This window comes from Taurulus bubalis (assembly GCF_910589615.1).
Source record: "Taurulus bubalis genome assembly, chromosome: 3".
NCBI classification, from domain to species: Eukaryota; Metazoa; Chordata; class Actinopteri; order Perciformes; family Cottidae; genus Taurulus; species Taurulus bubalis.
In genome coordinates this window covers 38841709-38859092 of record NC_136591.1, presented here as the reverse complement: position 1 = coordinate 38859092, position 17384 = coordinate 38841709, and the positions used below count along the sequence as shown (strand labels likewise).

At 43.1% G+C, this 17384-nt stretch overlaps 1 protein-coding gene across 1 annotated transcript in view; it reads left to right on the top strand.

Moving 5' to 3' along the window:
• Window positions 1-2909: 2909 nt before the first annotated feature.
• LOC306734479 (uncharacterized protein) overlaps window positions 2910-17384 on the top strand; it is a gene marked incomplete at both ends in the record, with an annotated part of 35106 nt that continues 20631 nt past the window's right edge. The window contains 2 exons of the mRNA XM_079215836.1: window positions 2910-3021; window positions 4656-4744. Of these exons, the coding sequence (XP_079071962.1) occupies window positions 2910-3021; window positions 4656-4744 (201 nt within the window). The remainder of the gene's footprint in view (window positions 3022-4655; window positions 4745-17384) is intronic.

Genomic DNA, 17384 nt, shown 5'->3' with positions numbered 1-17384 from the left:
GGTCTCAATCCCTTAAAGTCTTGGTCTGGACTTTGTCTCAATCCCTTAAAGTCTTGGTCTGGACTTGGTCTCAATTCCTCAAAGTCTTGGTCTGTACTTGGTCTCAATCCCTTAAATTCTTGGTCTGGACTTGGTCTCAATCCCTTAAAGTCTTGATCTGGACTTGGTCTCAATTCCTCAAAGTCTTGGTCTGGACTTGGTCTCAATTCCTCAAAGTCTTGGTCTGGACTTGGTCTCAATCCCTTAAAGTCTTGGTCTGGACTTGGTCTTGATCCCTTAAAGTCTTGGTCTGGACTTGGTCTCAATCCCTTAAAGTCTTGGTCTTGACTCAGTCTGGACATGCTTTGGTCTTGATCTTGACTCTGTTTTGCCCAGCCTTGGTCTTGGTCTTGGTCTTGCTTTTGTCTCAACCCCTTTAATTCTTGGTCTAGACTCATTCTCGCCCTGCCTTGGTTTTGACTTGGTCTCAACTACGGAAAGTCTTGGTCTTGTCCCCTCTAGGTCTTTGTCCTCTCAGTCTCGATACACTGGTCTTGGTCTTGGTTTAGGTGGTCTTGACTTCAACACTGATTCGGTGAATATGAAAGTGATTTGAAGCTGAGCCCATAAAGAGTTACCGATGTGATGAATGGGTTAACTGACGTCTTTATTGACCCCACATGCACATTGAAACCCTGCATCTCAGAGGGAACAGCCCCAGTAGCTTGTGTGGTTATAAAAACAAGCTGACCTTTTTTTATTTTAATACTCAGCCCCACAACAAAATGGACAGCGTGTGCATAAAATATCACACAAACAAGCTAGTTTTTTTCTCTCATAAATACTGAGTTGTTGTTGTTTCTCCAACTAGCAGATGCACAGTTTGTGACATTGACTGAAGTCTTTTTTTGTTTAGTAAATGAAAATGATGAATTAAGGTACATGTATATTTAATGTTATACGTTTATAAAGCATAGTATCCTCGGATTTCAGGAAATTTTGAATTTAGCAAACTACAATTTAACACTGATTTCAACAAAATCATTGCAGATGAGCTGATTTAAAAAATATGATTTATGGTACAGGCACTATGCTGTTGTTTTTTGGTAGTTATGAGTCATATTTTGTTATTCATCATTTCACGAGTTAGAAAAGCAGCTGCTTTTTATCGAGTTGCAATGATCAGTGCTATACATATGGCATATTATCTACAGTGAATAAATGCAGAATTTAATACATTTTATTGTTATAATCCAGGCGGATACGATCATTCCCATGTAAAGCGTTCGTCACGACATAATATGCCTCTTTCTGTGAGATTTCTTGAAGCGCTTCATATTTAAGCTTTTGCTGAGTCACCTTTTACCCCCGAAGCTGTTTAAATCATGACTTAGCATCTCATTGAGGCTTTAAGGCGCTCCGTGAAACTGATTCTGTTTTGGTGAATTGAAGTGGAATGACTTCACTTTGGTAGAAGTTTAATCCACGACTAAGCATTTTGATTCAAACTCAGGCCCAGGAAGTGGATGCATTTATTGTATTAAGCAGGTTTCAATTTTCCTGCCACTGGACGTGACCATAAACGCTGCATCTGAGCTTCTCATCAGGAAACGCTGATCTTCTGGGCTAACTGGGATGTCAGTATTGATTGCCAATAAAGGAGAGTATTCCCTCCTTTCTCTCTCTGTCTCTCTCTGTCTCTCTCTCTCTGTGTGTTTGTGTGTGTGTGTGTGTGTGTGGACACACGCTGCTCTTGTGTATGGAAATAGTGTAGAATTGATTGTGCATTATTGACTTAAACTGTATATTTAGAGACAAGAGATCCCTGAGGAGAGAGTATGCAATCAGCAGAAAGCTACTTGAGCGGAATAAAGTGTGTGTGTGTGTGTGTGTGTGTTTGTGTGTGTGTGTGTGTGTGTGTGTTTGTATGAAGAGTCTATTTATTTTTGCATGTGATACTGTGAAGACGCGATCCCTTTGATCCAAGTGGATGTTCAGTGAAAAGGTAGTAAGTAGCACACAAGTAGCATTGTGTGTGTGTGTGTGTGTGAGTCCCATCTGTTTTTCAGCCTCTCCATCTCCTCGAGTCTATCTGTTCTTGGCGACCATTTATTTTCCTTCCCATCTGATGTTGTTGCAGCTTATCCATTACATAAATCTCCCATCCTGCATTTCTTTCATTCTGCCGTCTTCCTCCACTTCCTCCACTTCCGCCCGTCTTCCTCCACTTCCTCCACTTCCTCCCGTCTTCATCCACTTCTTCCAGTCTTCATCCACTTCCTCCACTTCCTCCCGTCTTCCCGACTTTCTCCACTTCCTCCTGTCTTCCTCCCGTCTTCATCCACTTCCGCCCGTCTTCCTCCTGTCTTCCTCCCGTCTTCATCCACTTCCGCCCGTCTTCCTCCACTTCCTTCCGTCTTCCCCGACTTCCTCCCGTCTTCATCTCGTCTTCCTCCACTTCCTCCCGTCTTCATCCACTTCCGCCCGTCTTCCTCCACTTCCTTCCGTCTTCCCCGACTTCCTCCCGTCTTCATCTCGTCTTCATCTCGTCTTCCTCCACTTCCTCCCGTCTTCATCCACTTCCTCCACTTCTTCCCGACTTTCTCCACTTCCTCCGGTCTTCATCCACTTCCTCCACTTCCTCCCGTCTTCATCCACTTCTTCCTGTCTTTATCCACTTCCTCCAGTCTTCAACCACTTCCTCTCGTCTTCCTCCACTTCAACCACTTCCTCCACTTTTCCTCCACTTCCTCCCGTCCTGATGTTACCTGGAGGTGTAATTAATCACAAACATCCCCCGTGACGCCCGGGTGGTTTAATTTCTCTCTCCATCTGCTCTGTGTCGTGTTCACCACCACGGCTTCAGAACCCGAGGTGCACGGCGGATGTTGGTTCTCACAAGACGGACATATGTCTGAACTAATTACTGGATGGATCGTGGTTCCAAGAGGATGAACCCCAACGACTCCTATGATCCCGGGACTGTTCCTGCACAGCCACCGGGACGGGAATGTCTGAACAACGATGGGATGGATTGCCATGGTGAACGGGAACTGAACCAACTATTTTCGAGGATGGCCCTTTTTGTCCAGAGGTTTTCATATTTTTCCATTTAGCTGACGCTTTCATCCAAAGTGACTTAGAACTCACTCATACACCATGGGCACAGCTACGGGATTCATGTGGGGTTAAGTGTCTTGCACACATTAACATTGGGCTATCGGAGCCGGGGATCGAACCGCCGAAACTCTGACTGAAGGACGAACCCGCTCACCGCTGAGCCACAGTCACCAGTCTGCCTCTCTCAGGCCACTTTGGACCAACGGTCTCCATTTCTGTGATCTCGACCCACCTGAACATTCACCATCAGCAGCTCGCGGACAAATGAAGAACCCGCTCTGATTTTGTGTATTTTTACCTTTTACACTCAATAATTTTATTAGCATGGAAGATTTATTTAAAAAAGGATTAGAGATAATTTGAGCAGGAAATTAGCTGTTGTCTCTTTTAAGTGAATTTCTTTATTTATGTTGTTGTTTTTGAAACTTGTATTACCACCTTTTTAAGAGATAAATACAATCTCAATGAGATTATCCTGCATAAATAAAGTATATATATATATATTACGAGGACGACGCCTGAACGCACCACGCTGCCATTTACCTGCATTACCTCTCGGAGATAAAAGCAATCTGAATGCTCTTCCAGACGGATTACCGATCTGCGAGCTTTAAGCTGATCCCAACAGGGGCTGATGACGATGTGCAAAAGTAAGCAGTGCAAACTTTATGAAAGATGCATAAACACCAGCAGGTTCCTTTAAGCACTGAAGTGATCACTTATGCATCTAATGCACCTCAACCCCATAATCCTATAATGTGATGCATTAGAGTCGTCACATCTCTCCTCCACGTGTTTACTTCTGACTTCAGACTAATTACATCTCCAATCATCTTCAAATACATATATACATCTATATATAAAGTTATGAGTCCACCGTTGGAGCCGCTCCATCGGTGTTGCTTTCTGAGGTCTTATGTAACGGCTCTGAGGACGTTTTAAAGACGGGAAAAGAGAGAGAGCACAATGCTGATTGTTTGTTATTGCCTCAACTGAGCTGTTTGATCGCTCCGTTCCCAGAAAGCTCAGCCTGGCCAACTCGTGCGGCAACTGGGGATCTAATTAGCGAATTAGCAAACTTTAATAGTCTTTTTATGTGTGTGTGTGTGTTTTTTTATAGATGCATTCGGAGTAAACTTTCACTGTGCGGATGCTCAGCAGCGTGTTTCTCCAGATAAAGAAATCTACACCGAGAACTCGGTTGTCGCCGCTGTAGCTTCCTGCTGTCGCTGCTCGTGATGGTGGCGATGATGGAGGACCCTGGGGGATCTCAGCTGGACTCAGTTCGAGAGTTTAACGAGTAGCTGGAAGAAAATAAAGAGCCGAGGCGGGGATGGGAAGGGAATCAATATATATCCATGGCTAAAGTGCAAAAAATGATCCAGGAAAAGTGTGGAAAACCTCCTACATGCACTCTTTTTTTGTATTGGGTGTCCTTAACAAGTAGTATATATAAGTACCAGCAGTGAACGAGAGCAGCCTGTCGATGTGAAGTCTGGTTGTGACTCTTTGGATTCATATTCCATTAAACTCATAAGCTCTTCTTTCTGTTTCAGGGTTCAGAAGCACGGCCGACGAAGACGACGCTGCTGTGAACGCAGCGAGGCACCAAGGCGGCTCCGCGAGGAAGATACAGTCAGCCAGGGTGAGCAGGGTCACACACACACACACACACACACACACACACACACACACACACACACACAGTAACTTGCTCGGAGCGTCGGCATCCAGCGCTGTGTGTCACCAACTGTCCTCACACACACACACACACACATAGAGAGTGAGAGAAACACAACCCAGACAGATGTACAGTACACACAACACACTCTCTCTCTCTCTCACACACACACACACACACACACACACACACACACACACACACACACTCTGGTTTCCTAATTATCCCCCTCCAGAGGACGCTTTATTTCCCCTCTCTTTACCTCGGTCTCCCACTGTATCCGGTGGTGTCTATTTAAAGGGATTCCCCCCCACCCCCACACACACACACACACACACACACACACACACACACACACACACACACACTCTCTGACTGTACTTTCTCCTCTTTGCTGCTTCCAATCAACTTTTTATGACTTAATCATAGACTTGTATAAGAAGTAATTTATATAGACTTCTATACAACCAGAGGACTCTCCCCCTGGTGGTCAGGAGAGAGAAGGAAGCTTTAACACATGAAGTATAGACTTCTATACAACCAGAGGACTCTCCCCGTGGTGGTCAGGAGAGAGAATGCAGCTTTAACACATGAAGCATAGACTTCTATACAACCAGAGGAGTCACCCCTGGTGGTCAGGAGAGAGAATGCAGCTTTAACACATGAAGCATAGACTTCTATACAACCAGAGGACTCGCCCCCTGGTGGTCAGGAGAGAGAATGCAGCTTTAACACATGAAGCATAGACTTCTATACAACCAGAGGACTCGCCCCCTGGTGGTCAGGAGAGAGAATGCAGCTTTAACACATGAAGCATAGACTTCTATACAACCAGAGGAGTCGCCCCCTGGTGGTCAGGAGAGAGAATGCAGCTTTAACACATGAAGCATAGACTTCTATACAACCAGAGGAGTCGCCCCCTGGTGGTCAGGAGAGAGAATGCAGCTTTAACACATGAAGCATAGACTTCTATACAACCAGAGGAGTCATTCCCTGGTGGTCAGGAGAGAGAATGAAGCTTTAACACATGAAGCATAGACTTCTATACAACCAGAGGAGTCGCCCCCTGGTGGTCAGGAGAGAGAAGTAGAGTCCTTTTCTCATAGACTTTAAACAACGTCTCTTCGTCTTCAACCTTTAACAATGGTCTTGCCTAACGAGGACACCTGTTATCTTACTCTTTTATCCACGTTTTTGCCTTTATTGTGTATTTTGTATCATGTCCTTTAGTGTAATCGTATGTCAGGACTGGGTTTCTGCAACACACACTTTAAACCAAAACCAAAACCCTTCAAACTTGAACCACAAAAATCTGCTTTCAATGTTCTCAAACAGCCATCTGAAGCCGCCAGACCGGCCAGAAAACGTCCTAATTCTGCAGGTCTGACGCCTTAAATTGGTCTCCACACACACACACACACACACACACACACGGATGCATTCGCAGACATGTGTTTGAGGAGGCGTTTAAGGGTTCACGGTTTTAAAACGGTATTCTGGGAATTCTCTCTTACCCCTCCTCGCTGCCGCTCGCTCTCTGGCTTCCGCGAGATGATGAGACATGATGTACCGGGTCCATCTGGCTGTGATGACTATGCCCTTGTATTGATTAAACACACACACACACACACACATGTTCTCTCTCAGGGAGGAGGAGAGAAAGGTCATGTCTCTCAAGTTAATTAGTCTCTGTAGCCCTCAGGTCTGGAGGAGCTTTCCTTCCCACTTCTCGCCTCATGTCTTCCCCTCTCTCTCTCTCTCTCTCTCTCTCCCACCAGAGCGTAAAGGTCAGATAACCTCTCTTTGCGTTTTGTGTCCTTCCTGCGTTTCCAAACACACACACACACACACACACACACACACACACTCTGTGTGTATTCGCTATATCTTTGCTCCTAAAGCCAGAATCAATTTGTTTTTGTCGGAGCGGCGGAGCTACTAAGTTTAATTACTTTCTTCACGGGAGCTGACGGGGCAAAATGTGTGTGTTTGGCTGCAGGGTTCAGCCATAATGAAGTGTACATCTATCTGATAAAAAAGCCTGTGAGTCAGTAAACTCCCCCGAGGGACCAACGCACTACTTCGACACAGATTACCTCAGTTTGAGAACCCTTTCTAACTCACTGCTGCTTTATTTCATGTTAATTACACCTGGGCTGAAATTGGATTCTTTCAATATCTCAACAAGTGAAGCATAATTTTTTCCCCCACATATTTAATATTCATTTAGTTGTTAAATGGAGCTTCTTTTTTTTTTTTTTTTAGCTTTTTTAGGATTCTCTAGAATCAGCAGCTTATAAACTGTAGTGTACCCCTTCACTTTGACTGATGATTTTAAATGTTTTATTCACTCCAAAACCAACCTAAGTGCTGTGTAAGGCATAACAAAACGATACTTGTTAGCTTACTCCTCTAGCATTGATAGCATACATACATAGCCAACACATATGCTAACTACCTTAAAACATACACAGTTATTACAATTATTACATTTATTCCAACTTAAACTAACTTTGTGCTAATACCGTTTGTTTATCTAATTTGTATCCATTGACCGTATGACCGTAGCTTTAGACATTAACCCTTTTAGATCTGTAATGATGACAGTCCGCCTGGTCCTTTTTGTCTAATTTATCAATAAATACGTCAAAAAATGTCCTTTTGGCAAAATTATTTTGCTCCTTATTTCAGGAGAAATGTAACTTACAAAATCTGGCAAGTATCTGTCATTATTATTTTACTTAAAACACTGTAAAAACTAAAAAGTAAAGAAACGTATTTGAATTTTCATCATATTTCTCATCAAAACAATTGAAAATGAATATGAGCAAAGCTTTTGAGAGTACAGAAATTTTAATTTAACCTATTTCACATCTTCTCAAACAGTTTTGTTTGCAAAGAGCATCCAGTGTTCATGTTACAGGCTTTTATGTGTGTCCATGTTCAGACGTTTTCGAGATTAGTTCATCTCCCTGAAGCATTTCCTGTCCAGCTGAAGACAGAACCCAAAGACAAAACCAACAAAATTGATTGACACCTGTCAATCTGTCACCTGATTTACCACCTGTCTCAGAGGATTGTAATCCACTTTCAATCAATGTAGTCCCTGTAGATTATTCACTGTTTCTCTCATTTTTCATAAATACTTTATTTGGCTGTTATTAGGCAAAGAGTATGGCCAGGATCAGTCTTACAAAGTGAGGTGGAAATGGCACAAAAAGGATGCTTAACCCTACGGCACTCGCCTTGTTTTTCACTGCAACATAGGAGTCCTGATAGGTCGGGGAAAAGGCCCAATCACGGCAGAAAGTGGGAAGAAGTGGTGTCTTTTTAGAGAATCATACCTTTCAGACCTTCTCTCAAAATGTCTTTAAAGTACCGAGAGCGTGACCTCGGTGTCCTCAAAAGGTAGATATGGCCGTGATGTCATGAAGTGATTTGTGTGTGTGTGTGTGTGTGTGTGTGTGTGTGTGTGTTTGAAACCATGCCCTGAACGCCTCGCATCATAACCGAGAACTATCGATTTCTTTCGTCAAGAGAAATCCAACATCTTCAGTGGAAATGACCTTTGGGTGCAGCAAGATGAGAAAGTTTGGGGCACAAGCGAACCAATGAAAAAAAAACAAAAAAAAAAAAAACATTTTCGTGCCTCTGTGCTGCCTCGAGGCATTATGTGTGTTTTCCGTCCGAAAGGTCAAAGGTCATTGAAACCTTTGCGTCCCTCCCATTGTTTTGCACAGGGATATCTCAGCAACGCCTCGAGGGAATTCCTTCAAATTTAGCCCCGATGCCAACTTACACTCAATGGTGAACTGGTGCGAATTTAGAGGTCAAAGGTCAAGGTCATTGCGACTTAACGGCTGTTGAGCAAACTACTTCATACAACCAGGTTGTGTCGTTGTTAGTGTTCTGCAATCGTTCCACAAAGAAATGAACGCTTCATCATGGACGTATAGTATTTCACCACCAACCCCCAGAGGTCTCCCTTTTGGATTGGCAACTTTAACCCAAAAGACAGCTGAACGACTGGAGGACAGGATGAAGGAGACTTGGGAAAGACTACCTACTCCTTGACTCTCTCTCCTCCTTTGTCTTGACATGAACACGTTCCTCAACATATCTTTGAAGTCGATGACAGAGTGCTTGTGACATCTGAAGACACAGCCAATGCAGTACCGTGCCTTTCGGCCGCCATCTTTACGCGTGAACTTCGGAGTCTTGTTCTCAAGACAATTTAAACTGAATCCACTTTATATTACAGTATACACGCAACCTTGTATTTGGTCGCAGAAGAAGAAGTGCATCGCTTGTAGTACATTTTTACACGCCGTTATCTGAGACCATCAAAAGCCTCTTTCTTTGGTTCCTCGCGATCTTGACCATAATGCACTTCACTTTCCTGTTGCCAGGTAACGGAGAACAACTTTTCAACTCTAACTCAAATATGAATGACGTTATTTTTATCCTCCCTGTACAGTACTTTTATTTGTGCTCTCTCTCTCTCAGCGGCAGCTTCACGGCCATAAAGAAGACACTTCAATCCTCTTCACTCACTCAGTTGAATATATATATATTCTGTAATATCCATAGTGCGAACATTGCCGTATGAATGAGCCCGTTCCGATACTTAAATACTTCCACTTTGAGGAGTATTTCTGGCAGACGTCATGCATGTGCAGGTTCGTTAGAGGTCACTGGGACGTGCTTGATTACTGTGGACGTCCTGTTGCTCGCACATATGGCGCAATTAAGCTGAGGTTGTATAATGAGCGAGTGAGTAGGATCTCCCACACAGCCATAGAGGGTTAACTGTCACGTAACGTTTGAGAAAGAAGTGCATTTCAGAGCGGTGAGGAGTTATACAATTGACCCTTTGGCTCTGCTACTAAAGCTGTCAGAGCTGCCGTGGAGCGCTCGCTGCCACTAACGACACTCGCTGAATACATAGGATCTAATTTCTTTTTAAATGAAAAAGAGATCTCGGGGAGGAGCAGACAGAAGGGTCTAGAAGATGTGTTCATGGGATATATCCAGGATGTCAAAGTGAGAAAACTGGTTAAAAAGGAAGAACGTCTGAATTGACAGCATGACTTCATGGTGCTAATATACTTAAAATAACAGGTTTATCCCCTGACCGGACCAAGAAGCAATTTCTTTAATGTAGCTCAAGTACATATAATGGTTAACCTTCATGCTAAAGTTACTGGGTTAACCTTCGTGCTAAAGCTACTGCGTTAACCTTCGTGCTAAAGCTACTGGGTTAATCTTTGTGCTAAATCTACTGGGTTAACCTTTGTGCTAAAGCTACTGGGTTAACCTTTGTGCTAAAGCTACTGGGTTAACCTTTGTGCTAAAGCTACTGGGTTAAGCTTTGTGCTAAAGCTACTGGGTTAACCTTTGTGCTAAAGCTACTGGGTTAACATTTGTGCTAAAGCTACTGGGTTAACCTTTGTGCTAAAGCTACTGGGTTAACCTTCGTGCTAAAGCTACTGGGTTAACCTTCGTGCTAAAGCTACTGGGTTAACCTTTGTGCTAAATCTACTGGGTTAATCTTTGTGCTAAAGCTACTGGGTTAACCTTCGTGCTAAAGCTACTGGGTTAAGCTTTGTGCTATAGCTACTGGGTTAACCTTCGTGCTGAAGCTACTGGGTTAACCTTCGTGCTAAAGCTACTGGGTTAACCTTTGTGCTAAAGCTACTGGGTTAACCTTCGTGCTAAAGCTACTGGGTTAACCTTCGTGCTAAAGCTACTGGGTTATTCTTTGTGCTAAATCTACTGGGTTAATCTTTGTGCTAAAGCTACTGGGTTAACCTTCATGCTGAAGCTACTGGGCTAACCTTTGTGCTAAAGCTACTGGGTTAAGCTTTGTGCTAAAGCTACTGGGTTAAACTTTGTGTTAAAGCTACTGGGTTAACCGTCATGCTAAAGCTACTAGGTTAACATTTGTGCTAAAGCTACTGGGTTAATATTCGTGCTAAAGCTACTGGGCTAACATTTGTGCTAAAGCTACTAGGTTCATCTTTGTGCTAAAGCTACTGGGTTAACCTTTGTGCTAAAGCTACTGGGTTAGCCTTTGTGTTAAATGTACTGGGTTAGCCTTTGTGCTAAAGCTACTGGGTTAACCTTCATGCTAAAGCTACTAGGTTATCCTTCATGCTAAAACTACTGGGTTAACCTTTGTGCTTCATGGTGCTAATATACTTAACATAACAAGTTTATCACCTGACCCGACCAAGAAGCAATTTCTTTAATGTAGTTCAAGTACATCTAATGGCCAGTACAATATATCCAGGTTGGGGTAATGATGGCGATAGCTGCAGAACCATTGGCTCAAATGAGTATATTTCCATGATGTAGTCATTGGACCAGGTCTATCGTCCCTTAATGACAGCTTTATTTACGAAATGTTGGTCGGAAAAGCTAATTGCCGTTGTTCCAGTATCTGCCTGAATATCCAGCCATGCAGCAATGCAATCATACTGTTTTGCATTGGCTGCATTTCTAAGTAAAGACAGCACAGCAGCCATTATTTGCCTATTATTCCAAGAAAAAGTGTCCATCTCTACACCTTATATGCACCAAGCCTGCACTCGTTCCAGTTCATTTCAGTGAGTGCAACACGACATTAGCTTCCTCATTCCTGTCAGGGCGGCAGGACCAACGAGACGCTCTCAATTCTGGGATTTGGAAACTGCTAATGATGCCGAAAGAAGAACACCGCCTAAATTAGGAAAGTTCTAGGAAAGGTCTTGGAAAGTTCAATCAATGTTTGTGAAAACAAGCTAATCTCTGTCAAAGCGGTGAACCAGAGGAGGAAGTGTCGAACTTCTGGAGCTGCTCCTTAAAAAAAATATTAAATGGGAGACAGTTTTAGTGTTTAAGGTTTTTCAGTGTCGTCATAGCATCTTATCCAATTTGAGAGTTTCAGCACTTTAGTTTTTGGATTTGGCAGAGTTATATTTTTGGAAAATTGGCATACTTCCCCTTTTAAATTGGGCAACGATCACCCCCCCCCGCAGGCTTCTGACTGCCCGAAATAAAAGGTAATCAACGCAAAAATGGGCTTTTTGATTTTTGGACACACATTTGACAACCAACCGTCACGGCGCCCACGCTGGCTGCGTGAACCCAAATTATCTCCTTTAACACCCTCTAACATCTGCCACCTATGTTTAGGCCAACGTGTCATACAAACCCCCCAAAAAAAGAACCCACTAACACAATGGGTTCTTTTTTTTTTATGAGAAGAGAAGGTCATCGGTGTTGTTAAAATCTGAGCGGAAGGGCGAAACCAGCGGTCTGCACACAGATTATAGAACCAGTCAATGTGCCCTTGGCCAAAGCACCAAAACTCCTCGTAATTAACGGCACGGATGAGAGTCGGAGGCATCGGAGGAGAAAGCCGAGCCCGAAAGAACACGGTCCTATGAAAGATTAATAAGTGCCTCTGTAGATGCTCACACCTTCATCTTGGACGTGTAGTAAACACAAAATACACACAAAGCAAGCGCCCGCCTCCGGGCTGTCCGTCAAACGCCGTCTGGCTCCATGGTGACATGCTAATAAGGCACTAACGACGGAGGGGAGGACAAAAATAATAAAGAAGGTAAAAAAAAAAAGGCGAACAAGCTTTGCAATTAAAATGACCGAAAATTCCTCTCCTCTTTACTCCTCTTCTCCTCCCCAGGGGGCTCCCAGTGATTTGTCAGCCTCACTTGGCTTGAGTAGTTTTCATAATAACTGGATTAACCTTTGTGTTAAAGCTACTGGGTTAGCCTTTGTGCTAAAGCTACTAGGTTAAAGATCATGCTAAAACTACTGGGTTAGCCTTTGTGCTAAAGCTACTAGGTTAACCATCATGCTAAAACTACTGGGTTAGCCTTTGTGCTAAAGCTACTGGGTTAACCTTAATGCTAAAACTACTGGGTTAGCCTTTGTGCTAAAGCTACTGGGTAAACCATTGTGCTAAAACTACTGGGTTAGCCTTTGTGCTAAAGCTACTGGGTTAACCTTCATGCTAAAACTACTGGATTAGCCTTTGTGCTAAAGCTACTGGGTTAACCATTGTGCTAAAGCTACGGGGTTAGCTCTCACTCGTTCTTTGGCACAGTCATGATAACTTCTGGATTCACTGTCGGCCCATTTTCGCATGTTTTCGACCTTCTTTTTTTCATTGCAAGCTGTTGCACCAGACAATTACTTGTTTCTTGGGAAAAACAGGGCTCTTAAAACAACAAAAAATGTGAAAAAATATAGTTATTCTTCACATTCCACTTTTCTTTCTTTCTTTTCTCTGCTTTTCAGCCATAGTTCTTCTTTTTTAGAAGCATCATTAGACAGCAATGTCGCAAAGTTATTCATCTTTACTTTCCTGTCCTCCTCTGTCTCCACCTCTCCTCCCCTCATCTTTCCACCCCCTGCTCTTTAGACACAAGGAGAACGAGGGGGAAGAGAGACCCATCGTACTCTGACCTGCATGTGAGGTACATTTAAGCAACGGGTAATAGAGGAGGTGGAAGGAGGACGATTCTTATCTGTATTTCCATAACACTGTATATTAGCAGAGATAAAAAAAGTAGCATTGGTTCTCCTGCTTTACAAACTGTTAAACAAGCGGCATAAACAAGACAACTATAGTTTAGCTGTAAAGACCTACAACCTGCACATCTCCTTTATATTTTACATAATAGTAGTGTTTCATATTAGTGTATTTTTCATCTCCTTCATATTTATGTAAGTTTTTTTGCATGCACCAATACACCAAAGCATATTCCTTGTGCAGCGTGTGGAAACCTACTTGGCAATCAACCAGACTCTGACTCTCCTCTTTGAATTGTTTGTTATGTTCTTGTAAATTGTCCTTGGATTTGACAACAATAACCTTGAATTATGCAGCTCGTCGTAGCGGTGAAGACAGTATTGGGAACAATGGCACCGAAAAAGGACAATGCTCGTCCTTCAAGTGAACAAAGCCTTCATGCATTGTTCATTGTTTTCAGATGAACACATTTGAAGTTTGAAAGAGTTCCAAGCGATTCTCCTCGTGAAGTTTTTGTTGTGATTGAAAGGCTTTTGTTTTGAAAAACTAGGACAGCATTCGGGCAAGACAGCGTTTATTTTGGCATTTTGTTCACAATCAATATACTGCACACAGGTAGGTGGGGTTAATTATAAGGGGACAACAGGGGGAGCCAGGATGTACTGTAGAATACTCAAATATCAGATCAAGATGGATGAAATTAGCAAGCTAGCTAACTCGCCAGCTCTACACTCGTTAGCTAACTTGCTAATTCCACGGTGCTTTTATGCTACACCGGTTACATAAAAGATGTCACTCGTCTGGTGATGGCAAGGTGTGGATGAAGCAACGTTTATCTGGGTTAATGAGGGGGAAGTGAGTGACTCGCTGTAAATTGGTTTTCGTTCACATGGAAGCTAGTCCCAAAGGCAACGGTACGCATCAAAATGGCCGCCGCTCGGACCATCCTGTTGCGTTGAGCCTGTTTTAACTCTACGGGGGTGAAACTAAGAAATGCAAATGTTGATTCATCACGATAACGGATGAGAGCAGACGGAGGCTGCTGCTGTGTGTCAGGAGGAAGACCCTGATGACGATAACGTTGTTTCCACATACTGAATGCGTTGCTGGAGCTTTGACCTCTAACGGGTTCATTCCGAGCGTTTCCATCACGTCGCGTGACTCATGCGTGCGATACAGACATCGTGCCGGTCGTCACCTCATCCGTCTCTTTTGTTTCTCCGCTTCTTCCTTTTGCACGGAGGGGGTCACCTCTATCTTTAGTGTGTGTGTGTGTGTGTGTGTGTGTGTGTGTGTGTGTGTGTGTGTGTGTGTGTGTGTGTGTGTGCATGACCATTTGGTGTAACTCACGTCCGACCCGGTGACACATTCTTGGCTGCAGAGTTTCCACGTTCCACGTTTGTGGATATCGAAGTTGATGCTACCACGGTAGAGTGGTTATCGCGTGTGTGTGTGTTTGTACGTGTGTGTGTGTGTGTGTGTGTGTGTGTGTGTGTGTGTGTGGATGAGAGGGGGAAGCAATTTGTTCCATTCTTGTTTGCCGAACATAAATCGTTTGCATTCCATAATACCGTTTTGTGGGAATTTATCTATGCAAGCTCTTCCCACGAAACATCTGTGTGTGTGTGTGTGTGTGTGTGTGTGTTTACATGTGGGAGTGTTTGCGTGAATCACCGATGTGTACTTTGTTTGATGCGGTCAGCCGGCTTGTGGTTTCACAGATAAAGCCTTTTCTCGTTTTTTTCTCGCTTGGAAGTTTATTCCGTTATAAACAAAGACGTGCACAGAACTACCTCTGGGACGACGATGCTTCCTTTGTTTTCCTCTGTTATTGCACACATTATATGTTAGCGGGGAAAGAAACAACGTAGAATGCTTGAACTACTTCTGCACCTTAAAGATCAGGTAATATGATGGAAATATTCCGGACAGCTGCTGAATGAATGTTAAAGCTGAGACTGTGCTGCCCTCAGTTCTGGAGACAGAGAAACTAAAACACACAAAAGGCATAATGAATACAAATAAAATGCTTTCTCTTTGACCTTGGTTTCAAGTTTGGTTTTAAAAGATTTTATCCTACAATCATTTTGTTGCATATTTTATCTTTTTGTCATGTTGGAATCACTTTGATATGAACTGATATTCAATGTGTTCCAAAATCAGCTCAAAGAACAGCAGAAAGAGATCGCTGTATCATCGCTGCTAAGCTGCTAAACTACTAAGCAAACGTAGCTGTTAAGCTACTAAGCTACCAAGCTAACGTAGCTGTTAGGCTACTAAGCTAACATAGCTGTTAAGCTACTAAGCTAACGTAGCTGTTAAGCTGCTATGCTACTAAGATAATGTAGCTGTTAAGCTACTAAGCTAACATAGCTGTTAAGCTACTAAGCTAACGTAGCTGTTAGGCTACTAAGCTAATGTAGCTGTCAAGCTACTAAGCTAACGTAGCTGTTAAGCTGCTATGCTACTAAGCTAACATAGCTGTTAAGCTACTAAGCTAGCGCGGCACAAAGCTAACACCGCGTCTGTCTAGAGACCAACAATAAAAAACAGGCCCTAACTAGCTCTTACATATGCTTCATAAATCACTTCTAAGTTTCCCATTATCCCAAATAAAAGTAACTCCACAAATCCATCGGAGAATGGAGACATGTGAATATATATTATTTATTAAATGATCTTGATTCCACCCATAATTGTTCAGCCATTATTATAATAGTGCATGTGTGTGTTTGTGTGTCTCACTCAGGATGAATTATGCAAAGACGATGATGAATTATAGCCAATTTACCTTCAGACACACAAACACACCTGCTTAACTGATTTACTGACATTCTTTAATTCCGTTACCTCCCCACTATTTAGCCTCTTTGTTGTGTTTAACAGCAAATAATGAATATAGCTCTCCCTATTTCTAACATTCAGTTTGAGTATTTAATCAGGCGGGTCACCTTCTCAATTCCACAGTCGTGACCAATCTCTTCAAAAGCTTATGTCGAGAATTTTAATTTCACGGCGCTCGTCTACAATTCCGTATCTTTGACCTTTTCATTTTTTTTTCTACTCCAAAAAACTGCTCTTAGCTTCTTATCCTGCATATTAGTGACGGGTAGTTGAAGTTCGCTGGCGATTCTTCGGATTCAGTCGACCTTCTTCGCTCCCTTCATCCCCTCTGGAACCCTCAAGGCTTCTGAATAAAAACCCAAATTTGAGGAGGCGGAGCTCTTTAAATAAAGATGTCGGCGTTACCGGAACACACACACACACATGCACACAGAACACATGCACACACATACACACACACATGCACGCGATAACACAAAACGTGTCTCCGCAGCCAAGAATGTGGCATAGAGTGGGAAGTGAGTTACACCAAATGGTCTCACACACACACACACACACACACACACACACACACACACACACACACACACACACACACACACACTTCTTCTGGTTGGAGTGACAGCGCTCTGACTGATTGAAAGGGCTTCTCCAAAACCCTGCTACGTCTTTCATTTCATGCTGCATTACACACAGACACACACACACACACACACACACACACACACACACACACACACAGAGTCTTCTCCTTCGATTCTGTTGTCTTGTTGTGCGCGTCTTGTTGTGCGACTCTCGTTGTGCGCGCCGTACCAATAAAGGCCAATTAAAGCGAGGCGCAGACAGACAGATAAGGCGGACAAAACAAAGCAATCGCTGGGAGACAGAAGACGAAAGCCATGAAAACAAAAACAAGCAAACAGAAGAAGTGTAAATAAAATAAATAAGAGAGATAGTGACAGCTCTGTGTGTGTTTGTTTGTGTGTGTGTTTGTGTGTGTGTTTGTGTTTGTGTGTTTGTTTGTGTGTGTTTGTGTTTGTGTGTTTGTTTGTTCGTGTGTGTGTATCACAGCATTTAAGGCCCTCAGCCAAACTTAATAACTCTCAGCATGACGACCCTTCAGAGCTTTTCTTGCCACCTGATTAGAGCAGAGGGACTGAGGGTCTAGAGGGTCTGAGGGTCTGAGGGTCTAGAGGGTCTGAAGGTCTAGAGGGTCTGAGG